Source organism: Leptinotarsa decemlineata, unplaced genomic scaffold (assembly GCF_025532065.1).
Source record: "Leptinotarsa decemlineata unplaced genomic scaffold, Ldec_3_MD MMD2_P_RNA_scaffold_5, whole genome shotgun sequence".
NCBI lineage: Eukaryota > Metazoa > Arthropoda > Insecta > Coleoptera > Chrysomelidae > Leptinotarsa > Leptinotarsa decemlineata.
The window spans coordinates 9909712-9936033 of NW_027412532.1; the positions used below are offsets into that span (position 1 = coordinate 9909712).

General features: G+C 32.9%; 2 protein-coding genes across 4 annotated transcripts in view; one reads left to right on the forward strand and one right to left on the reverse strand.

Annotated features, from left to right (window-relative positions):
* LOC111503033 (uncharacterized) overlaps positions 1-9176 on the forward strand; it is a 341553-nt gene extending 332377 nt beyond the window's left edge. For all 3 annotated transcript variants that reach the window (XM_074169507.1, XM_074169506.1, XM_074169508.1), the window contains exons 2-3: positions 2470-2668; positions 4894-9176. In XM_074169507.1, the coding sequence (XP_074025608.1) occupies positions 2470-2668; positions 4894-5757 (1063 nt within the window). In that variant the 3' untranslated portion in view covers positions 5758-9176. The remainder of the gene's footprint in view (positions 1-2469; positions 2669-4893) is intronic.
* A 4892-nt stretch (positions 9177-14068) lies between these two features.
* Positions 14069-26136, reverse strand: LOC111503031 (RNA-binding protein RO60). Its single transcript, XM_023157228.2, has 7 exons — positions 26003-26136; positions 24420-24946; positions 24157-24356; positions 22876-23081; positions 21766-22109; positions 21475-21709; positions 14069-18487 (listed from the first exon to the last, which is right to left on the reverse strand). Exons 2-7 carry the CDS (start codon positions 24943-24945, stop codon positions 18355-18357), a joined length of 1644 nt encoding a protein of 547 aa, XP_023012996.2. The 5' UTR covers position 24946; positions 26003-26136; the 3' UTR covers positions 14069-18354.
* Positions 26137-26322: the final 186 nt, after the last annotated feature.

The following is a 26322-nucleotide window of genomic DNA, read 5'->3' on the forward strand; positions in this document are numbered from 1 at the left end:
AAATTCATAGTAAATATAGGATAGAGAAAATAATTTTTGTCTAATTAGACAAAAGTTATTTTGTCTATCCTATATGAAATATTTATATTTGTATTATCTTTTCTAATGCGCAATTATAGTTGGCCTGTTCCGAAGTAGATTTCTTCTAGCAAACAGTTTTTTTAATATTTTGAAAGAAACTAACAAAAAATGCAATTTGTGTTTAAGCTCAGAATCGTAAATAGTAGTACATAAATAAATAGTAAATATACATATAACGTGTACATTCCTGTTAAGTTAGCAGCACTTCAAATTTTTATAATTATTGTTAAGCCATAATTTAGGATAACTTTGTATTCTATTACAGACTTTTTTCCTCTTCATTGACCGGAGATATTGTGGGTTGTGCTAGTTAGAATCAGACTACGTTATAATTTTCGTCTTCCCAGTGAAAGTTTTTTTTAATCTATGGCTATCTGTTTAGCTACCGTTTATCTGGCAGAATAAAAATTTGAACTTGCAATAATTTTAGACTCATTTTAGGCTTCGTTATTGCGATATTGAATATTGTTTCGCCCGTCATTCAAATTGATTATTTGGGTGACTACCTAGTGGCGAATTTTTTTTTGGATGATTCTTCGGGTGTGGGAGAGATAGAAATAAATTGATTTTTTTTTAATAATTCAAGGCTTCTGTCACTCTCATCGCCTACATGCCATGAGTTGTTTTTAACAAATCAGTCGGTTCTGCTAGCTTTACCGCTAACTTCGAAATAGGTGTGTGTTTCTGCTCTAGATATATACTGTGCCCAACAATAAATAAACCTAATATTACATTTCACATCAAATAAGAATTGAGTTGTTTCATAATATATTTCAATATAACTGTTCCCTATGTTTTTGCTAAGTGAATGTTAAGGTCGTTGTTTAACGCCAATTAACTTACGCAAGGAATAAATGAATAATTATTGTTAAAATATTCAATGGTAATGATTTTCTACGCGGGTGTGAGAAAGATATACATTTTCTTCCGTTATGCAAGTCACGTGTATTTCTCAAAATCACTTGCACGTTTTCAATACAGAACATAGCACTTAGCGTTAAAATTTCTAATGGAACTTAGGAGGTTTAGTGTTGACGTTAAAGTAGAAATTTTGAGTTTGAATGTCTCCTCAAAATTTCTAGGATAAACTAGAGCATTCTATAATAAAATAGAAATTTCGAGATTGAAGTCGGTATTTTGAGGTGAGAGTCGAAATAATGTAAAAATTTCGAGATTACAGTCAAAATTTACGAGTTCATATTGAAAATGTTGAGTTTGAAGTTGAAAATTCAAGATTGAAAAATAGTTTTTGAGATAGAAGTCGATATTTTGACATCAAAGTCGAAATTTCGGGATTAAAATGGAAATTTCGAGAAACACGAAATTTAGAGAATAAAGTCAAGATTCCGAGATTAAAGTCTAAATTTCGAGACTAATTTAATTTTGAGTTCAAACTCGAAATTTTGAGTTTGAATTCGAAATTTTGATATTAAAGTCGAAATAAAAAAAATATATATATATAATCTCAATTTCGAGATTGATGTCGAAATTTGCAGTATAAAATCGAAATTCCCAGATTAATGCTGTAATTTTGAGTTTAAACTGAAAATTTTGAGTTTAAAGTTGAAAATTCGAGATTGAAGTAGAAATTTTGAGACGGAAGTCGAAATTTAGGCTTAAAAGTCGTACTTTTGAGATTAAAATGGAAATTTTGAGAGTTGTCACAGAATTTAGAAATTGAAGTCGAAATTCCCAGATAAAAGTCGAAATTTTGAGGCTAATGTTGTAATTTTGAAATTAAACTCGAAATTTTAAGTTTGAAGTTGAAATTTCGAGATTGAAGTAGAAATTTTGAGATTGAAGTCGAAATTTCGAAATTCCGAGATTGATGTTGAAATTTACACTTTGAAGTCAAAATTTATAGTATTATCCAGAAATTTTGACTTTAACCATGAAATTTCGACTTTAATTTTAAAATTTTCAGTTTAATGTCGAAATTTCGACTTTTATATTCAAACTCCAACTTCAATTTCGAAATTTAGAGAATGAACTTGACATTTGGACTTCAATCCCAAAATTTCAATTTTATTCTCGAAATTTCGACGACTTCAATGTCTAAGTTTAGTCTCGAAATTCCAATAATAAAATAAAAATTTTTAAGAAACAAATATTTAAAAAGTGCCATCCTTCTGAATTTCGCCTCGAAATTCTAAAAACCATAACTTTTTCAATTTCAACTATTTGCATTTAGTATACAATTATATAAAAATATATGAACCACGAGTTTCTGTAAAAAAAAGTTCGTAATATTTTTCGGGAAATCTAATTAGTTGGGTATAGAGACTCTCTAAAAAATAAATAGATATCGAAAGAGGGTCCAAATAAGACAATTGCTCTTAATGATTATACCTCTTCAGTTATTCATACACTAAAGTACTTTTTTTCCAGGTCTGGCAGTTTGGGCTCGGCAAAACCAGTTCTGGACATAGAACAAGGCCCGTCTGCTGCACACAGTTGTGGCGATATGTCGACGGGTTCAGACGTGGACAGTTTGGAGGACGCTAGGAGGTTGGTGAAAGATCTCAGACAGAAGACTAGGGCACAAGCACAACAAATAATGGCTTGGAGAAGAGCGTACAAAATGCAGGTAATGTGATAAATAAGAATCATGAACATATCTATTGACTGACCTAGGAATTCTCTGAAAAATTTTGAGCTGAAAGTTCGTTTTCTATATTTCGTACAAAATGGTCCAAATGTCATTAACTGCATGACTAAGATGGACAATTTTTCACTTGGAAAGTGATATGGCAAATGAATTTTCCAACCTGCATATATAAGAATACAACGAACGTTATAGATTGATTGTGATGTGCCGTAGATACAAAAAAAAAGTTGTAATTGTTTTCAACTATTGGGGTTTTTAAATGTAAAAGTAAATACTTTTTCTTTGAATAATATTATGAGTGTCATAATAACAAAATTCTTTTTTATCTCATAATTATTTTTAATTGAATTTTACGTCATTTTGTAATGATTGCAAACTCATAGTCCCATTGGTTGCAAGTCTCTAGGTACTTGACGACAAGTTCCCGACTGTATTTTTCCTAAAGAATAACTCCACACAATTTTGATTTTATTCGGATTAAAAAAACCTGTTAAAAATATGTTGTTTTGTTTGCGTTTTATTTAAAAAGTATCTAACTGATAATTCATTTTCTTTGGAATGAAAAATGATCACATTCATTTGTTTATATCAACTTTTCAACGAAAATACTCACGATTTGTTCTAGATAGTTCGTGCTGATATTTTATCAAATACGTCATTTCTATAGTATTTGACTTTCTACTGGATACAAACTGGAACAAACACCCATTTGATGAAGGTACTACTTTCAAACAGATAAACATTAAATTTTATGAAAATCACCTTTTCTATTTGTGTTCCAAACATTCGTTATAGAATTGAAACAGATCATTCACAGGAACACTAGAAAACGTAATATAAGAAAAGAGTACCTACATGAAAAATGAGAAATGATACTTTCTGTTTTTTACCACTAATACGATAAAACTTCAGTTTTATTGTATTAGTTTGAAAATGACGATATAGGACGAAACTGCAGTAACGATTGTTACAAATAAAAGTGGTGAAAAACGGGAGTTTCATTTTTCATGATGATATCCTGCCACGTAGTTAACGGCTACATAAATCAATGTATTGAAAGAATACATTCTTATGAAAATTCACTTGTATGATAATATATCATATTCTTGTCGAAGTTTCAGATCGAAACAATTGTTTTCAACTCCTCATCAAGACCGTTTTGAACTTTAGCATAGAAAAACACGTATTTCTCCCACATGATTACGACTTATTCTCAGTTAAAGAGACGATTCTATTTTCACGATAACGGTTCATAAAAACTTTCATATTATTGTGTCAAAAGCTTTTTTCCTTTTTTTTTTGGCTGTGCTCCCAAAAAAAACCGGACAGCTTTGACACAGTCATCAGCGGCTGTGAGAGTTTACATTTTTTGGTTGATATAATTATTCGATTTGATTCCAGCCATAGTAATTTCGTCAGAGTTTCTCACAAAAATTAAATCTATTCTTGAAAAATCCCATTTTTATTCAAAATTCGAAAGGAAATAACCGTTTTAAGAATTGAACGTTGAAAGATAAGACCTCGTTAGCCCTTAGTTCGCACAAGTTTCGACTTCTGAGAATTGTCGTTAGTAGGGGTGCGACAGGTGGTTAACGGAACAACAGATTTTAACAGATAAACACAATGTTAAAACGATCTGTCATCATGACAAGAGCAGAATTGTCTCATGGTGACATGATTAAATGTTAATCTTGTGCGAGAAATGCGAGTTTTTTTCTACTAAAGGTCATAAAAGAGCTAAGAAGGAGTTGAAGACAAGTGCACCATAAGAATGATATATTTCCATATAACTTAAGTTTCATATCAATACTCTCCAAACATTTCTTTGTGGAGTGTTCCTGTGAATGATATTTGTTTCAATTCTATAATTGAAGTTTGGAGTACAAACTGAACAGGAGAAAGTAATTTTTGAGTAATTCAATGATCATATGTTTAAATGGGTTGTTCTTTCTCTTCCAAAATTTATCTGAAAGAAACTTATGTGCATGATCTACATATTTTTGTAAATAGTTCAATTTGAACCTCATTACTTTCATTCTTTTGTTGTGAATATTCCACCTTTTCTTAATAATGAAAGATTGCTGCTGAAGGGAGAAGTAAAGTTTTGAATTTCGTATCAATATTGTACCTGCTAGGATTCAAAAATGATCTGTGGACAACAATCTTCTGAATACCTTTCACTAATTATTTTGTTTTTGTTTCAGGAGCTCCTCATTTCCCGCCTGCAACGCGAAAAATGCGATCAGCTCAAAGCCCTCAGTTCCAAGCTGCTCCTCTTTGAGTCGCGACTGATCCGAAAACAGAAAGACATCTCCACAATGCTCAACATCCGAGAAAACATCATCAGCAGACAGCAAAGAATAATCGAAACGCTCTCAAACAGACTCAGCGATAACGGCCTAGAAATTCCTCAGTTAGAAATCAGCGAATTGGAAACGAACTTGCCAGATTTAGATTCCCTAAATGACTCAGATAGCGCGGTAGTCCTAGAAGACGTAGACTCCGATAGCACGTACCATGTTCCCAAGTTCCGAACAAACACAGACGGTGTGACCGTCATGCGGTCCATATCTGACGCCATCGACCCGAACTTGAAATACACCTCGGTGAGAAGAAACAATGGTTTTCTACGCAGACCGGAGATCCTGGAAACAGTCTACAGCGTGGAAGAAGATGCAGACAACGATATAGACAGTAAGACTGAGGCAAACAGAAAACGGGAGTCTTTCGCCAATCGAGGTAAATCAAACTGTAACGTCGAAAGCGGAAGCATAAGAGAAAAATCACTCGAAGAGAAAATAGCTGAGCTTCCCAGTTGGCCCTATACCAACGGTGAAAAGAATATCGAAGAACCCACTGAGGAAAGTCCGAAAAACCAGGTAAAAACTTACAACCGGGTTATGTCAAATCACAGATCCGTGACGAAACCAAAAGACGTGAAATACAAGAGAATAAACAAGGCCAAATCGAAGAGTCTAGAAGAGTTGAGGGGAAGACTGAAGAATTGGGTAGAACAAGGAAATAAGTTGAATGGACTCTCGCTGGAACACAGTCAGAGTTATGCCTAATATTCGATGAATTCCAGATTTGAGTTGTACTGCAAAATGTGTACTTTGATTATTTTCGCATCACTAATATTTTGGTTATTTGTGGCTGTTCAATTTTTTGATGTTTGATGGAAAATTTTCTTTTTTTCCGATTCGCAAAACAATGATAACTGGCAACTGCAAAATTTGTTTTTAATGTCGGCCTTTTAAGACTAATTCAACCTTAAGAGTTCCATCTGCTGATGAAGTTGCACCCAGCAATATTTTTTACTGGACCTTCATATTATACTGGAAAGCAACCCCTAAAAGTCATAATAAATCCGAGAAAAAGCTGTTTTAGTCAATGTCAAAATACCTCAAGTTGGAATATTTGGAATACCAATAGTTGGAATATTTAAAAATTCTTACTTATTACACACTAAATCATGAAACGAACCTACATACAAAATTTCAGCCTCCGAAACTATAGCGGTGCAGAGAAACAGGGATGAATAGGTAACTTAATTTTATGAATGCCCCTTTTCTCCCGCAGCTGGTGTTTTTGGAATATTTGAAAATCATTTCCTATTGTACATCTACAATATAGAAAGAACATACATACAAAATTTCAGCCTCCGGAAATATAGCAGTACGGAGAAAGGGATGAAAAGGTAATGTTCATATGTAAATGCGCCCCTTTTTCCCCCACGGGGGACGCCCCAGTTAGAATATTTCAAAATTTTCTCTGTGTGCGCGTCTAGACCTATAAAGCACCTGTATACCAAATTTTAGCTTCCTAGGACTCGCCAGTACGAAGAAACAGATATGTAACCTTTTTTATTAAGTTCTTTAGAAATAGGGATCGACACTTAGTTCTTGGAAGTGCCACGATTTAAAAAAAATACGTGTAGATGCATATTATTCCAAAACATCTATTTCTTCAACGTCACCAAAGGTGTGAAGTACTTAAGGTGTTCTTGTCATGTGATGTCTACAATAAGACTAGAAGAAAAACCTGTTTTCAAGTTGGTTTAGGTTTTATTCTGATACTCATTGTAGTTTCCCAAAAATGTTATAGGATCAGACTTTCTACAAGCAACGGCAATCCAAAAATTATATCAAATACAGCGACTGGCTTGAGGAGCCATGAAATAACACCAACCGCGGCAATGGAATTAATTACTGGTCTGATCCCTCTGCACCTGTACGTTAAGGAGGTTGCGTTAATGGTCATGTTACGATTGCACACGGCTGGTGTAAACCTCGAAGTAAGAATGGGTCAATTGAGGCTGAGTCTATGGCGAGAAGCGCTTACTCCGCAACCTCTGCTGCAGGTAACCAGTGATGCAATTGAACCCATGTTTGTGTTTAATAAACCCTACAAAATGCAAATGAAGCAGAACACGGAGTCAGATGCTACAAATGCAACACACATATAAACAGATGACTCAAAAACCAAAGAAGGCTCAGGATATGGAGTGTACTCCAGATAACTAAGCCTAAGGATTAAGTGGGGAATGGGAAAAAAACCCGCGTGGTTCAAACAGAACCTGCTCGTATCCCAATCGCCACAAAAGAAATAACCAGGAAAAATCTACGCTTAAAAGTAGGATTTCTGACTGGCCACTGTCAACTAAGGAAACACCTCCATAATATGGGGCTAGTGGACACACCTCTATGCAGGATGTGTGAACAGGAAGATGAAACTGTCAGGCATGTCATATGCGAGTGCCCGGAGTTATCGTCAATAAGAGAGTGTGTGTTCGGCGAGTCTTGGCCTACACCTGCCGATATAAAGGAGATGCCTCCTAGTGACCTGTCCACCTTCCTGGAAAGGAAAGGATGGACGATGTGAAAAATGTAAAATTACCGAAATAATGCTTTATTGTACTATTGATAGACCTGTATATATTAAGAAAAACTATTTGTTTGATCTTCTACACAGAATAAAAAAGATCTACGATTTTTCAGTAATTGCTATTCACAATAGAATAGAAGTTATAGAATTCAGCAGGCTGCAATTTCATCAACAGCAGAAGTCTATTAATACCGTATTATCATCAAATTATTGAAGTGGAACCGTGAGTCATATTTTGAAATATATAACGGTTTCATAACTTACAGTTGCCAGTTTTTCAACAAATACAAGACATGACATTCCTGGTTTGTAGTTGCCGACTATGGATTAGTGAACTATTCATTGATATATTTCGTATATGGGGTGGTAGGAAATTTTGTGGATGAAAGAAAATATCCTGCTTGGTCAACTCTGAACACGAAAAAAATTACCAGTGCCAGTGTAGCTTCTAAGAGCAATCAAAAATTCACTTTATTTTTTCTATTTTGCATTATACTATCCTTTATGTTTACAATTGTTTTGTCTATAATGAATCTTGATCAATCTAGTGTTTTGCTGGTAATTTATGTGGATGAACTTGCAGTTTGTTAACCTCTATCTGTGAAAAATTCTCCACTACAGTTTTCATTTGTAGACTCCGACAGATGAATCTAACGAAACAAGGTTAAAAAAGGTTTCTAATACGTTTTTTCTCGTTTAACTTCAACGAATTTCATCGTCTGTCCACACACTATTTGTTCCAATGTTATACATATAATCCCTTATTGTTATTACTGCGCTTTGAATCTCAAAATTTTGTGTCGACAAATCTGGAATATGTGGATAAATGAAAATAAGAAATGAAGTCATGCCTGTAAGGCAGATGATTAGTGTAACTATTGTCAACTAAAGTTGTGGCACCAAAATGATAATGATTTTCAAAATAAATCCTTTTAGTGCTTTAACTAATATGTGATCAGAATGTATAAAAGTAACAAGAACGTCTATTTATTGGTGTAGAGTTGAAATGTTCATTTAGGAAATAGCTTGTAAAGTTATAAGAAAGTGTGATATTGTTTTAAACTATTTTCCTTCCTATGAAGTACAGAATTTCGATAATGTTGCCTATTTCATTTGACTCGGCATTCAAAACATCGCCAGAAGTTCAGATTACGTGATAAATCGTTACCAGTCGAGCGGGGCAACTTTTGAAATATCTTGTTACTTTAACGATCTTTCATCAATTATAGAATTGATGTAAAATCTATTTTAGTTTTGTACATATTTTGATCTGTAAATATGAGCACTGAAAATTTTGAGTTCCTTACTATGTAAGTATATATGCTGTAAATACATCTAGCTTTTATATTCCTCAACGAACATATCCTTCACAAGAGTTCAAGTGTTTTTAATGAGGCTTTGTCGATCGACGATATATCCTTTGCCATATACACATTTTGATTATTCGGTTTGATTTTCATTTGCTTTCCTTCTATTGGACACTAGTTTTGTTTTAAAAATACATGTTATTCCTCAAACTTAGAACACCTTTCAATTTAATAAGACATTTAGTTTTCACTACTGTAATATGATGGTAATGCAATAAAAAATAATTTTGCGTTAATGTGTTTTCTCATTTACCTGATTTACCATTTTTCTAGGACTGTTAAAAAAAAATGTCAACTATTTTTGTTGAGAGAGTAAGCAAACTAATCCGGAACTCTTTCATACCTTATTTGAACTAACAACAGTTAACTAGGTTAATGATTCCGTTGCTTTCAATTCCAAGCAGACCTTGAGAATTCCTACTTCAAAATATGTTCTCAAATTTCCCTCCAATACGTTCCAAGAAAAAGATGGGGTTATGAATTTGAAATTTAGTTGATAACAATTTTGTGAATCGGAGGGTCCCAGCATGTGAAATTCTGATGTACATACTCGAGCAGTCAATGTCATCCTTCAGCTTGTGTTGAGTATTTATAGTTTTTCAACTCAATTTTATGAGTAACGTGTCTTAGTATGTCAGGTGAGAATGTGTTTTTATGTTAAACTAAATGAAAATAAGCCATTATAAATGCCCGTAACTCCGTACGTGTTGTTAATGATGTTTTATTGAATGAAATACTGTATGGCTTTCCAGGCTAACCACAAGGCATTGAATTATCAACGACCCAGAAGAATCCCTAATTATGAAAGGTCCAGAAGATGATGTGCATAGATAGCCTTTTTGACATAGAATCAATGAATTTAGATATGCTGGATGACGAGCAATTCGAACAAGTTTGTCGGCGTGATATTGATGCATCACCTACCATAGCCAAAGAAACTGATGGATGGAACACAGAAGGTGAAATGTCTCTATCACAATTACAACTTCAACTATGGAGACTGACCACTGACCCAGCTATGCCACATTCTGTACATTCTCCATTTATACAGGAAACAGAACCAATCATTCCATTACGAATATTTTGATTGAAAAAATTGTTTTTCAAACAAACCTCTATGCCTTACAGAAAAGCGGTCGCAATTCTCGAGCTTTTCTTGCGACAATCTCATCGGAAATAAAGATTTATCTCATATTGAATATTCTCATGGGACTAAAATCCATGCCCAGCTTTGGAGATCACTGGTCATCGTGAATTGAGCTGAGATACCCTTACATAACCAATGCTATGGGAAGAGACCGTTTTGGATGGTTGCTTAGTAACTTACACATGAATGATAATGCAATTCGGCCAAAATATCAAGACCCACAGTTTGATAAACTTTACAAAGTTCGGCCGCTTATTGATACACTGTCAGAATCGTATCAGAAATCGTTCGCGCCTAATGAACATCAAGCCATTGATGAATCAATAAAACGCTACAAAGGAAGAAACAGCTTACGCCAGTATATACCTAGACAACCTATAAAAAGGGGCTGCAAAGTCTGGGTACGTAGTGAGAACCACACCACGTTTGGAAGTGTTCTAAGTGCAATGTGGGATTATGCCTCAAAGACAATAAAAATTGTTTTTATGGCTTTCATCGGAACTAGATGATGCCTAGTGGTCACTTGAAATAACCATATCATATTTTTTTCTTTTGTCACGATGCTACGTTTTTTTTTTGTTTTACTTTGTGAATAAATAAACCAATCAACACATTTTTCCATGAAAGTTTGCTTTTTTCCAAGAAGAATCAAAAGGTTAACACTTTCCCAACAAATAATTTCAAGAACTGTTTTTCAGTCACTTGTAGCTTGGGTGAGTTCGTATTGTGCAGCCTTCTGAGTGAAGAGACGGGAAGTCGGAGGTACTACTACTACTACTAAAAGCGTATGGAGGTGGCTAGCTTATGTTATCAAGTGAATTCTTTTTGAGATTCAAAAGTGATATTTTGATAGTTGTTTGGGAATCTCAGTGAGATATGTATCTTGAATATATCTATATATATATATATATATATATATATATATATATATATATATATATATATATAAATCAAAAATTAAACAATTTGTGGACACAACACTCAAAAAAGGGGGCAAACCGCGGACACGTGTTTCTGGCTATTGGCCTCATCAGCGCGGTGCAGCCAAGTGTAAAGATGGGAAACACTTGTTTGCCGAAATCAGGAAACAACATAAACGCACGGAGTCAACAACAGGAGCCAACCGCACATTTGTGGTTCCAGTTAGAAGACCTAGAATTCCCAGGCTACATATAACATGACCACGGAGGCAGCTATAGCTACCTGCGTGACATCCGGGTCCAGGATAAAAACAAATATAGATTTTATCGAGTGTGCATGATATAAATCAAAAATTAAACAATTTGTGGACACAACACTCAAAAAAGGGGGCAAACCGCGGACACGTGTTTCTGGCTATTGGCCAGAAACATATATATATATATATATATATATATATATATATATATATATATATATATATATATATATATATATATATATATATATATATATATATATATAATATTTCTTTATATTAGGTTATGAATGAATGTGTAACCTATAAGGAATGTACAATGTTTCAAATATCACTCTTCAAACCCACTTCAAAACACATAAAGTTACTAGCGTTGACCGAAACATTTGGTGAAGACCTATATAATAATAATAACAGTTTATTTACCCAAGAAACATACCATGTTTATAGCAGGGAAAAAAATAATTCAAAAAACTAACTATAACATAACTAAGTATGATGTCGTCAAGCGATTTTCACCAATTTTTCTCTACGAATTCAAATTGAACAAAAGCGCTGCCGAAACAAACCGAAAAATCAACCAGGCATTTGGCATAATTTAGCCTCGAAGATGAGCTCCGAAGTGGTCGACCTACAGTAATTAATCCACCACGAAAATTTGAGGACTCTGGTGGAGACTGATCCATTGGAAAGTGGTTGCCTAATGATTTGCACGATCGACATAAATTGTCACGTTTCGTGGTATGTTTTTCTTTGCTTTTGCGCAACCAAAATGATTATTTTTTTAATTGGATCGTCACGTGTGATGAAAAGTGAATCCTCTATGACAACTGGAGACGTTCAGGACAGTGGTCGAACACCGATGAGCCAGCCTGTCTCTTCCCAAAGGCGAAAATCCACCAAAAAGACCATGGTTACTGTATGCTGGTTAGCGGGTCAAACCATCACAGCAGCAGAATCCTGTTGTGAGGAAATCGACGAAATGTACCGAAAATAGCGCCAGCAACAGCTGGCATAGGTCAACAGAAAAAGTCCAATCCTGCTCCACGACAACGCCCGGCCGCGCATTTTCCAAATCACGGGCTACAATAACACTGCAAATAATGAATCGATGATACAGAACCAAGGCTGACCAGTTTCACTATACAATATTGCCAGTTTGATCAACATAGCTACTTACTGAACACATCAACACTGGATTCCATGTGATTGGTATCTAACCGGTCAATGAAAACTTTTTCAGTGAGGAGTAAATTCATTTACCCATGTAACAGATCGCCCACTTGAACAGACCACCTCAAAACCTACTTTAATATGGACAAAAAAATGAACCCATTGTTACTCCAGGTCCCAGCAATAAAAGGGAACATATCTGATGACATTGATATTGGACCTGAAAAACTTCAGAAAATAGTTCACTCCTGAAGCGATTAGGTCCTTTTGGAATTCTCCATCAAGAAAAAGTGAAGGTGGAAGAAAAAAAGGCAAGAATAGGATATCAACAGACACTTGTGAAAAAACTAAATCAGAAGCATACAAAGTACAGAGAGCAAGAAAAGAAAGCGCTGACAAAAAGACAGAGATGACTGCAAAAATACACGTGAAACGAAAAATAGCTGCTGATATTTCAGATGATGATCATGTTGAATTTGACAATATTTTGGAGGACATGAGTGATGATGATTTAGGCAATATGACGGAGTTTTATGAGAGAGAGGATGATGAAGATTTATTGTTACTGTCCTTTCCAGGAAGGTGGACAGGTCTCTGGGAGACATCTCCTTTATATCGGCAGGTGTAGGCCAAGACTCGCCCAACACACACTCTCTCATTGACGATAACTCCAAACATTCGCATAGGACATGCCTGACAGTTTCATCTTCCTGTTCACACATCCTGCATAGAGGTGTGTCCACTAGTCCCATATTGTGGAGGTGTTTCCCTAGTTGACAGTGGCAAGTCAGAAATCCTACTGCTAAGCGTAGATTTTTCCTGGTCATCGCCAGATATTTTTTCGGCACCAGCTTCCCAGGGTCGCCTAGGGTGATCCTGACAAGATTGCATCCTTTCATTCCATTCCATCTCTTTAGAGATTGATCATAGGTATGACGTTTGGCTAGTTCCGCAATTGTGCCACTGGGTCCTAAAATTCTTCCTTGGCTAAAGAGTCGTCGGCAATGCGACTGACTACCTTTACTCCTGTCGTGTCCTTTAACCCACCTCAGAATAATGTCATTATCTACCGAGGCTTTGGCTAAATCTTGGTGACACTCTAGTACTAGCCCTGAGGTAACACGTTGTATGTTCAAGGCTAATAGGGCTTGTCTGCTATCAGTGCAGATTGTTATGTTTTTGCCAGAAATTCCTTTTCTGGTTATTTCTTTTGTGGCGATTGAGATACCAGCCAGTTCTGTTTGGACCACGCTAGTATTTTTTTCCATTCCCCACTTAATCCTTAGGTTTAGTGATCTGGAGTACACTCTACATCCTGAACCTTCTTTGGTTTTTGAGCCGTCTGCATATATGCGTTTCGCATTTGTAGCATCTGACTCAGAGTTCTGTTTTATTTGTATTTTGTAGGGTTTATTAAACACAAACCTAAGATTTGTTGTTTTAACAATGTTTAGAAATGCAAACTGAAAAAGAAGATTATGTTTTGCTTCAGATTATGGAGAAAGGGGCGGAGAATTAAGCTATGTTGTGCAAATTTTTGAAATTCTTCTGAATTATACGTACCTTCAAATACTACTATATTCCCACAAGTAAGAATAACAAATCAATAGGTTGGAAGGAAAAACTTCATATCGAGCATGATTATTTAATTGCTGTATAAATAATATTTAATTTAATTAATAATAACAACAAAAATACACGGTTTTGTTAACAAGACAAGATTTCACTGAAATGGATTATTTCTAATTTGAAATAAACCAAAACTGCAGATGAAATAAAAATCAACAAGAAAGTAAAAATCAACAACATTTTTTGCCAGATATCGATTAGTTTCAAAATCATAAAGAAAACCTGTATTAAACCATAATTATTTTTAAAATTCCATGAAATTTTACTGTAACTGTTTTTCTTTAAATTCCAATTGGATAAAAAATAACAGGAATTTTTCGATCTGCCTAACAAAGTAACAAAATGTCGAATACTTGTAATGCACTGTTTGGAACCTTAGGAGTAGTAATGAATATTACTGGAGTTTTATCCCAACACCGAAAACTTATTTTAACATCTCGACTCGTGTTTCGACCACAAGTGTTTCGACCACTTGTTAAAAATAACGGACGTGTGTTGGGATAAAACTCCAGTCATATTAAAAATAACAAATAATAATAATAATGAAATACATCTTCAAAATATTACAAAACATTCAGGTTTTCATTCAATTCATCAAGAGATTTATTTTTTTCTAAATTTTCAACTAAGACTGATGTATATTATTTGATTTCCAATCATCTGACAGTCCTTTTCTTTAAATAAAAGTAATCTACAAACTAAACATATCATAAAGAGAAGGCCAACAGAAAAACAGCCTTGATGTAATTCATAGAATTTGAAAAATTATAAAAGCTTTCAACCTGAAGGTCAAATTACAACAATATACGTATATATTTATGAAGAGTGTGCAAATGTTTCAAACGAATGAAAAAATAATTATTGATATTGAAAACTAATATGACAGACACATAATTATTTTTTGAGGATTGAATGCAGCATTGTAAAAATAGACCACTTTAGCGGAGGCTGAAGTTCTATGGTTGGCATCCACGAAAGCGGAGTTTAACGGAGGTGTAGGCGGATGTGGATACAAAAAAAATCATTGATAACCATTCATTAAATAAAAAAAAATCTGTTGGTAATCTAAATTATCAAAAGCCAAATTATGTACTTTGATGTTTTCTGGGTTTTTAACCTTCCACAACGTGAAATAGCGTGCCCTTTCATAAACAAAAAGTGTTAAAATATGCTGAGGGGATTTTTTAATGTTTTTGTCTTTGAAATATTTCACTTGTTATAGAAAAGATGGTTTTTCAGTCCTGAAAGGAGAATGGTAGAAGAGAAAGCTCAAAAAATTTCAATTTTTTCCAATCTGTACTCACAGAAAAAAGAGAATCTAAGAAGTAGCATTATGCCATATAAAACCTAGATTGATTCAACACCAATAACTATTTTTTATCTTTAGTCTTATGTATGTGAAATTTTGCAATAGATTTTGAATATCGAAATGAAATTATGGCAATGACGGAGAGAGAAATTATGGTATTGTAGAAATTGATACTCACCATTGATATCACTTCACGCTTCAAAGTTGAAATTCATGGGTTTATTTCAAATCTGGTTTATGAGAACGTCATTTCAAAATCAATTGCAAAGTTTCTACCGAACAGACAAACAAATAAAAACGCGAAAAGAGATTTTTTACCATCAATTGAAAAAGTAACAAAAATTCTACTGCGCTAAAAAAAGCAATGAAAGTTCCATACCCAGTAAATGAAAAAAATATATCACTATTGATAAAGCTTCTTGTTAAATGTTAGAGTTTCGGAGTTCGTTATCTAGACAAGCAATAACTTATTTGAAATTGAAGAGAAGGTCGGTGAAGTACTTAAATTCTTTTTGGAACCGAAATATTCTGATAAGCTAATAAAAAAAAGGAAATAATAAAAAACATAAAAACTATGACTTGGGAAGTTTGAAGTATAAAAGCACTAATTTGAAAAGAAAAAATAAATTAGTTTGACCTGAGTTGGAAACCAATTCGAACAATATTGTTGAAATAATAAAAAATATAATCGAAATCAACAGAAATGATGATGTAAAAAAAGATTCAAAACCAAGCTACTTCATATTTCAATAGTTTTTGGGACAGAACGGTTTTGGATTTCTATTTCTCCATCCATACATCTTTTTATTTTGAAATTAATTGATCTGTTTTTCTTTGGAAGATTCCCAGAGTTTTTTACATAAAGATGAAGAAGTAGGAATCCAAAACCTTTCCTTCCTAAAAATTATTCTCTCTTAGAAATATACCCCTTGCAATTTCAATGTTTCAAATCTTTTTTCGTTATTCTCATCTACAAAAACACTGTGATATTTTCACTGAACAGTTTACCGCAACACTCGTTTATATATACAATAGCTTCCTCAGGCATGTTCATACTGACTAAATTTCACCTAATGCTTTATATAATATAACAATAAGAATCATATTACTTTCTACTAACTGAACGAGTAAATAATGTCACTAGAGTTTAGATATAAACTAATTAAAAAAACATTAAAATAATTTTAACAACATATTAAATGGACATGTAATGAACTAATTACCAATTTCCACATCAGAAAACAGATTTAACAAAGGGGAAGAATTCAATTATATTTAGCCATTCAGTAAATTTTCAGAATTATTGAATCTATCAATTTCCAAGCACTTCAAAAGATTCCAAATGTATCATGTCATAGTTGTGGTTGAACCCATGCCCCACTATCAAGAGATGGTTTGCAAATGTGGAATTGGTCTTCACATTCAAAAAATTACTGCTGTCTTTCATTCTTTGGAAAAAGTTCTCCCTGTTTGGCCAATACAAAATTTTGGGCATGAATCGCAAAGTAAGTTATATACTGTAGATCTATTGTTATATATTTGCTCAAATTATTAGTTGTTCCGTTTTTTTTTTTTTCAGAAAACAAGCGATGTACTTGGTGGGTTCACCAAAATGTAAATGTCCTATGAAGGTTATTATCTTTTATTGAAGTGGAATAGACCTGGTAAATGACTTGTTTTTGTTATTTTATGGAAACCATAAAGTCAATAATACAGACCTTGTAACTGCTGCTCATAGCAATTCAATTCTCTCTGAATATTACTTTGACAGTGGACTATTCAATGTATTTGCAAACTGTTCAGTGAAAAATGTCAATAAAGTGTTACTTGTTGAATTATATAGAGCACTAATTAGATACAATTTGGTCAGATGCTTTTGTGTAGTGAACATATATGAACACAATTATTTCATTCCTTTTTTTACAAAGCCATTCTTTTATTTTTTACATTTCATATCATTGCTTTTTCTCTTTCAGGAATTTATTCATTCACCTTATCTTCAAATCCGTTAACGCTTCTTTAGGTAATGCAAATTGAAATCCTAACATCCAACAACTCAAAACTAATTTATATGCAGATTATTGCATGAATGATTTTTGTCACACGCGTGCAACAATCTTCCTCTTTATTGATACAAAATCATTTCACATTTATTTACAATCAATTTTCAATGTTAAATAAGAAAATTTGAGCTGAAAAATTTTTTAGTACTGCAATTGTTATTCAATAGATACTTACAGTTTATATCAAATACATTTAATAAAATGTTACCACTATTTTCACAGGCAGATGAATATTATACTCAAAACAGACTTCCTAACTCTTCAAGGCACATTAACTATTGGGATATTTCAAAAAATGGAGCATGTGTATTCGTTATTGTCATTAAAATAACATTCACTTAAATAAATGCACAATAACAAATATTATGATTACCCAAAAGAGTTATCAAAACAACTGTTTCAATTTGGTTTAAACAAATTCATTTGCAACCAGTGAATCAATTACTGACTCAATTTTAATACAAAATTAAATTAAATGATGAAAAAGTAAATGTTTTCTAGAGTCCCAATTATTAGAAAAAAAGGAAACTATCCAACAAACGCGTTTGCTATTTATTATGTATCATGGAATAAAAATATCTTAACATATTTCCCTCTTTTGACTAGCCAGTGACAAATTTTGTATAAAAAATCTAAAGACCAATCGGCAGTAGGTTTTTCCAGAAATTTGTTTGAAATAAATGTATATCAAAATATCACAAAACAAGCTGTACTTATTATAAATTCTAAATCTATGCATAACCTACATGAATCAACGGGAATAAATAATGAGATAAAAATAATTTAGAAAATACCCGACTTGCGAAATTTCTCACTACAGTAGTTTCATCAAATGTACTATAACAAAAATATGTTTTGAATATCATTGAACACTTTTGATTGAGATGGATATACTCAGTTTCTGAATACGGAAATATCAACAAAAATTACCGCGACAAAAAGCTTCAACGGCTCGAGGCGTCCCGTAGTCTAACCCAGCTACATCCAAAATGTTGGGAGAACCATCACCGCATACGACATTTGGAGAAGATAGACAAAAATTAATCAACCTGAAAAAAATTCGACAGAAAATTAAAACAGTTGGAAAGGCGCTACATCTAATATATTATGTCACTGTGTTCCTGGATTACCTTACAACAGAAAACTTCTAAGTCAAGCACAACACACACATATATACAGGGCTACTCAAATTCGTTTCTGTACATGGGGATCTCGAAAACGATAAGAGATAGAGTATCGGTTGAATTATGACAAAGTTGCGTATTTTAGAGACCTATTCAATGATGTAAAGAAATCGAATATAGCTCTTTTGGTTATGGAGGTATACAGGAAAAACCAAAAAATCCCAAATTATTTTTTTGCCTTTATCTTTTTTATTCGCAGACATATTGAAAATCTGTCCACATTTTGCTATTTGCACTTGATGTGGACTCTCAGAATATATCCATGAATTTTTTATACAGGGTTTCATCTGACTTGGGCAACTCCCATTTTTGGATCATAGACGTTCACTTCATACTGAGAAATTGAATTCAATTTTATATTTCGTTACTTCTTGGTAATATTCGATTATGATTGTGTGATATATTCCCTTTTAAATTACGGCCCTGGAAATTGGTTGACTGAGTTGAATAAAAACACAATAGCAACTTTCACGTCTCCCTATGTACCGTAAAGTTTTTCAAGAGTTTTTTTTTCATTTTTAGGTACCTATTCATATTTTTTCCATTGCTCTGAGCGTTTTTTACAATGAACTTCGAATAAGAAAACTTTTTATGGTTATCTGAAACATATCTACAACAAAAATATATTATATGTGTTTTGATGAACAGAAAAAATAATGGTAGCAATAATAACATCCGAAACGAACACTATAATCATAATGAAAATTGAAATGAAGTAAGTAATTTATATACACAAAAAAATTAATTGTGCAATAAATGTTCGAATTGGAGTCCTTACATTTCGAGATAAATAATGGGACAATAAGATGGTCTGCAAGATCACCAGATCTTACTGTTTTGGACTATTTTCTATGGGGGACATTGAAAAATAGGATTTACGCTGGCAGAGAGATAGAAAATGTGGAAGACTCGAGATTGAGGATTTTGAATGATTTCGCAACAATGCAGCGAATAAGTGTATTAATGGCAATAAATAATATGAAAAACCGAGTTTAAAAATGTCTTGAAATAGAAGGACTCCAATTCGAACATTTATTGTGCCAATAATTTTTTTGGGTACCTATATAAATTACTTCATTATAGTGTTCGTTTCGGATGTTATTATTGCCATCATTTCTTTTTCTGCTTATTAAAACACATATCTTGTTCGATTGATGACTTATTTATTTTGTAGAAATTCATGTTGAATATAGAATGAAGAAAATACTTTTGTCTAGTTTCTTCTGTGTTTATTTATTCGTTTCGACTGGTTTCGGCTTATAATGCCATTTTCAAGTAACTACCACAAATTGTCAAGTTGCGTCTTAAATAGTGTGGATAGTGTGAAGAATAAAGGAAACATGAAAATTCTTCATGCATGTAACAAAAGAAGGGAAATGAATTTATAGGAAGCATTGGAAATAAATAAATTGTACGAGGACCCCAAGTTCATAACGCTAAACGACCAAATAGATCTATGCAGCTCGCCCCTTTTGAATTTAGGAATCTTAGGATCCATCCAATAGTTGGTAATCGTGACATATTGTAATATTGGTAACGTGTTAGGTCAGGTACCTAGAGCAGATACCTGTCCACACTATTTAAGACGCAACTTGACAATTTGTGGTAGTTACTTGAAAATGGCCTTATTAGCCGAAACCGGTCGTAACAAATAAAAAAACACATATAATATATTTTTGATGTAGATATGTTTCAAATAATCATAAAAAGTTTTCTTATTCGAAGTTCATTGTAGAAAACGCTCAGAGCAATGGAAAAAATATGAATAGGTACCTAAAAATTTAAAAAACTCTCGAAAAACTCTACGATACATAGGGAGACGTGAAAGTTGCTATTATGTTTTTATTCAACTCAGTCAACCGTTCTGAAGAGACCATGTCCGGTACTGATGATGGGGCAAGCATCCCGAAACAGGTCTATCAGTTGATCGTATCAACTAAACAAAATTAATTTCTTCTTTTCATAGTGGAAAATAACTTGCGACGAATCTTCCAAATCGAAGACGTGGCACAGGTGCCTGATGGCTAGAATTATAATTTGCTTTTTCGTTAAACTCAGAAAGTTCACACTGTTATGAAGAGATCATGCCTGGTACTGATGGTGGGGCAAGCACCCCGAATGAGAAACATCTGCGAGACTAACCTCTGTGAAGTATCTTGCATAAATGTCTGTCGGATATAATTCAATATCTCGCGTGGTATTAGCCAGGGAAGTAGTTGTTGGGAGAAATCAATTATTCAAGTTAAAATTATTAATATTTATTTTCTTTTATGAGTAGGTGTTAAAAACCAAGACCATGGAAATAATGATGTAGATCTTCAAAAATCAAATTGAATATGTAAGTTAATTTTCAGTAGATAGATAGATAGATAGATAGATACATTTATTTCAACAGAGTATTTTTGTCTGAGAAATACGTCAAAAGGAAAATTGTAAAGATATCAAATATGTGTACATATAAATCTAAAAATGAAGCATTCAAAATGAATTGCTTCAAGTTTCAAACACGATTACAAACATATTAAAATAAGCGTCATATTGCGCGTGATTACTGAAAGTAGAGATAATTTCTATAAATACATAGCGTAATTTTGAATAAAATTTTGTTTCATAAATTTCCACAGGCCAGAAAATATTCATCAGTATTGTAGGGCTCCAGATTACATAAGAATTTTCTTACAGATTTCAGAAATCTGTTAGCAACGAAGATTATTATAAAATTTCATTCCAGCGTAGATAGTGCTACGTTCATATAGGGATTTTGCATGGATGGGATATGAGAAGTCTTTTTTTTGTCTTGTTTCGTCTACAGAACACAAAAATAAATATGTTAAACCAACGAAAACACTTACTTTGAATTTTGTAGATTAACCTTCTTCCTGTATTTCTGGAGAGCATGCTCAGGTTTCGTCATTTTCTCTCTAACCTCTTTAGGAATGGCGGCATAAAAATCTTTGTGGTGAATGAATGTAAGGAAGATATCTACATGCTTCTTCTGAAATGTAGCCCACTCTATGGGAGCGGCCAACAATACATATTTACTTTTGTTTTCTCTGAGTTTCTGAACGTGTTCATACAGGTGCCCCTCTGCAAAAATAAAAACAGTTTCACTAAATTCCAGTAAACCAATCAATGGGCCTCACTTTTATCTAGCTGAACCACAGCTATCTCTTTTTCTTTGAAAACTGCAACGGTGACATCTTTCTCGACTCTCAACAGAAACCAAGCAAAAGCAACAGCTGCCTCTATTGCCGTTATATTTTTATTAAACAAACATGGCGTGTCCATATGATCAGTAGTATCAATTGTGATCAAATATCGCTTACCAAATGACTGTACATTACTGCAAGCTATATTCATGCATTTCTGCAGATTATTGAGAACCAAAGGACACTTTGCTTCTCTAGGGCTCTTCAATTTCTGAATTTCTTCTTCGGAGAGTTTTTTTTCTGCAATTAAATGCTCCAGAAGTTTTGGATCAAGAGGCCTGAAATGGATTTTTGAACCTTTATTTGTTTTCTTGTTACTATGTTACGTGTTAGGAATCACACGTTAAAAGGTAAGACCCCGTTAATCCTTAGCTCTCACAAGTTTCGACTTCTGAGGGTTGTCGTTCGTAGGGATGCGACAGCTGGTTAACGGAAAAACAGATTTTAAAAACAGGTTTTTTATGAGTGTTACTTGCTCTACTGATTTCATAACACATAACTGAAAAACTGATTTGTTAGATGAATATTTTACAAAAATTTTTACTGATTTCTTCAAAAAATAACAGATGACAGAAATAAATCAAGTGCAACTATGCTTACAAATTGGAAATGGACCAAATATCAATAATTTTTTTTAACTGGCTATTGACTTATTGCCTGAATCTGATGATGAAAGAAAACTGACCATTGACTATATACAAAGATGTGTAATTCATTCAAAGAAGTAACTTTCAGACACAAACTTGAAGAAAGAGCTGTCTCGAAACAACTACTTTATATAAATATTGAATTATACAAAAACACTTTTTCCTATTCAGTTTGTACTATAAACATTCATTATGGAATTGAATCAGATAACATTCACAGGATTGCTACATAATGAAAGAGGTAGAAATTTCACTTACATGGAACACTGTCATCCTCAATGGCGGACAACCAATGTTTCGGATGTCAAAAATAAAATCAAAATAAAAGAAAGGTCTATGAATTAGTCATAAGTATTCATTTCTATATATATTCAAAATGCCAGCTCTACTAACTTACTTTCCTCCTTTTTCAAAATTCTTCATATGAATGAAAACTTCAATGGGATGAATATGACTAGCTTTTATTTTTAACGAATTTGTTAAATTCTCATTGACTATTGTTTGTGTGGGTGCATCCTTCTTTAAAAATCCTAGCTTGTAAAGTTTTGGCAGTGCTTGTAATATGTCTGATATAGTCATATTAAGTAATACCGAATTCCAAACCTAAAAATTATAACCATCGATAAAGGGCGAGTTTAAATATAATACCAGTGTATTTATCAAGAGGAGTCATATGCAGGGTCAAATAAACAAGAGTGCTCTTAGACACTGTTTGGAATATCAGTATCAAATCTGAAATCGATTCATTCTCATCAATGTTGCTACACTTTCAGTCTCTCAGAAAAAAATTATGAAAAATGGGCTGCCCTACATATTATTTGTTCATTAGTTAAATCAATACACCCTTAATATCTACATACACTGTTGGTATTGTATTTTAGATTCACCATACAAACACTATTATTAATATCGTCGTGTGCTACAAAACTATAGGAAAGGAACTTATGAGGTCAATCAGTGAGCTGATGAGAATAATCAAATCGCCATTGCTAACAGTTGTGGCATTTGCAGTTTATCTTTTCTGATGTGATTTTCTTTTCTCTCATTTCGTAGGGTTACTTATAGTTATTTTTATTCTTCGCTTACTTATATTCTCTTTGATTTTAAATATAATAAAAATAATATACACGAGTTGTTGAAAAAATAAGATGAACATTCAAATTATGTGGGCTCACACATTCAATTAGCGATTTTTTTTTTTATTTTTTTATGTTGGTACACTCATCTCAAAAATTATGTATACAGTTTCAGCTATTTAGCATGTTTAGTTTGTTGGTGAGAGAACATAAAACTTAGAAGGTTTTGCATGTTCGGCGATTTTCTGTTATTGAAAAAAAATGGACCAAAAAATTTGCATAAAAACAAGAATTATATTCTTAAACGATAAACATATTAAATATTACTGGAGTTCTTTCGTGATTCATTTAGAATGAAAAAGATGGTTGAGTTTGACACCATTGCCAAGAACGATTACCTGTATTCAAGAATAATACATCTCATTTCGATAGGTCCATTTCAAATTTGGTACAAATATTCCAAACAATTTCTAATACACTGAAGGCATTCAGTTTACATGCCTCAGAGTGAACAAGTGAAGAACTATGAAGAACATTACATTGAATCATTTGGTACTTTCGATTGTAGGTCAATAAAATATTTAAATATGAATATAACACACTTCAGCAGATTTTCTTAAAGATGGTTCAACTTGATTAATAGTAGCTTTCAATTCGCTTATCAGTGGAACTGCAACCTTATGATCCTTGGTTTTCCTTAAAATTTCTGATTTCTGCATGATATCAATGATCTTTTTCTCATCTTCGGTATCTTTGTCATTGAGTTTTTTCAGTAATATGTAATTAATAACCATATTTTTCACTGAAACCAACAAAAAAAGTATACCAATTTTACTAATGATTCACAAAAAAATCAGATACTCACAAGGTGTGTCTGGTTTGATGTGTACTAATTTTATCAAATCCTTGTGGGTCCAACCATGCCAACTTTTACAAGCAACAAATGAATGGGCTAATTCCAAAGCACTTTTCTTTATATAATATCTAGCTATTAATTTTCTCACAGTCGTTGATAGTTTGCTTTTGTCCAACCTCACACTTGATGTAAACTTTATAAAATTGAAAAAATCTTCATCTGATTTACATATGTTTAAAACATAAGAACATATTTCATGTTTTATATCAGCTGTGGCTGCTTCCGCATTAAGAGCTGCACCCAACAAATTGAACAATTGTGAGCGATATGGCAATAATTTATCTTCACTGGCAGAAACTATTACTTTGAGAAAATCTTCATGATTGCTGGCTAGCATTTCGTTGATTAGTTCCATCTTTCGTTCCGTATCTGGATAATACTTTTCTGGGCCTCCACAAAAGTATTTTGGAGTTAAATTGCCAACATAAATGAGGCGTTTGAGCTTTTCTTGATTTGATAATCTAGATGCCGCCATCCTAATAAAAGGTTACAAAATTATATTTAGTGTAAAGAACTTCAAAATTCATACTTGTTAGAATACGAGAAGTGAATACTAAAAATATTTCTAAAATAGGTTCAGAATAACTGGACAAGAAGTCTCCATAGAATTTTGCATGTCAAATAACAGACAGACCTTGGACATTTTACTTTTATACTGTCTTTTCAAGAGAATGATACATGTCCAATTCTGGTCGGAATATCCTTGGACATAAAATGGACATCCATAATATATCCAAAGAAAATATGAACTTATTTCAAAAATTCATTCGTTTGTCTGAAGAGCTTGTTATTTTAAAATGAATATGCTTATCTTCATCAAGTTAAGCATTATATCAATATTAAAAATGAAAATAATCAGCTGGATATTCTTGGACATGAAATGGATATCCATAAAATATACCTCAATGAACATAGAACAAATATCCTTCCGTGGATATTCTATGGACATCCATAAGACATTAAAAAATATAAAAACAAATTTCAAAATTTCAATTAATTTTCTGAGGAACTGTGTTGTCTTTCTTTCAGATATTATTTTAATATCAAAAATGAAAATTAACCCTGGGATATTCTTGGATATCCTTCAGTGGATTTTCTATGGACCTCCATAAGACATTCAGAGAAAATATAAACAAATTTCAATATTTTTTCTGAAGAGCTGTTTGAATATTTAAAATAATATTTGAAATAAAGATGATCAGGGGAATATTCTTGAACATTCATGTCAAGAATTAAGTTAGAATTGAATTTTATCATTATTATGTTTTCAAAACATTAATTTAAAAAAATAGAAATTTTTACTGAAGTACATACTTATTTTAGTAAGAGATGTAGGAAACTGTAAATCATATTCAATATATAGAGGTGATTCATGTTTCAAATTCCTATTGAACTCAATATATGGTTACAGAAGTAAGAACCATTGATGTCAAAAAAAAGTTTTAATAGGGGAAATTCTGGATAAGATTTGGCTTTGTAAACGAAATGGTATCGAAAGATAAGTGAATGCATGAATAATCAATATATCTCACCTCTATTTGTTTTTCAAATTATCAAAATATCTTATTACAACAAACAAATTGAGCTATGTATGGGATATGACCTGTACTACAGAATAAACAGCTGTTGAACTGTCATGTGCTGTCATGTCATTATGTGTATATATACAAAAAAAAAAGAATAAGGCGAGTTCTTAGATTCAACAGAATATTTCAGATGAACCAAGAGAAACGTACTAACGTTTCGAATGGGCACGTAACAAACTATCCAATGAGTAGGATATGCCATATGCCGTACGAGTATGAACGCTATATAAGTGAATTATTTTGCGATTCGCAAAAAAATTCGAATA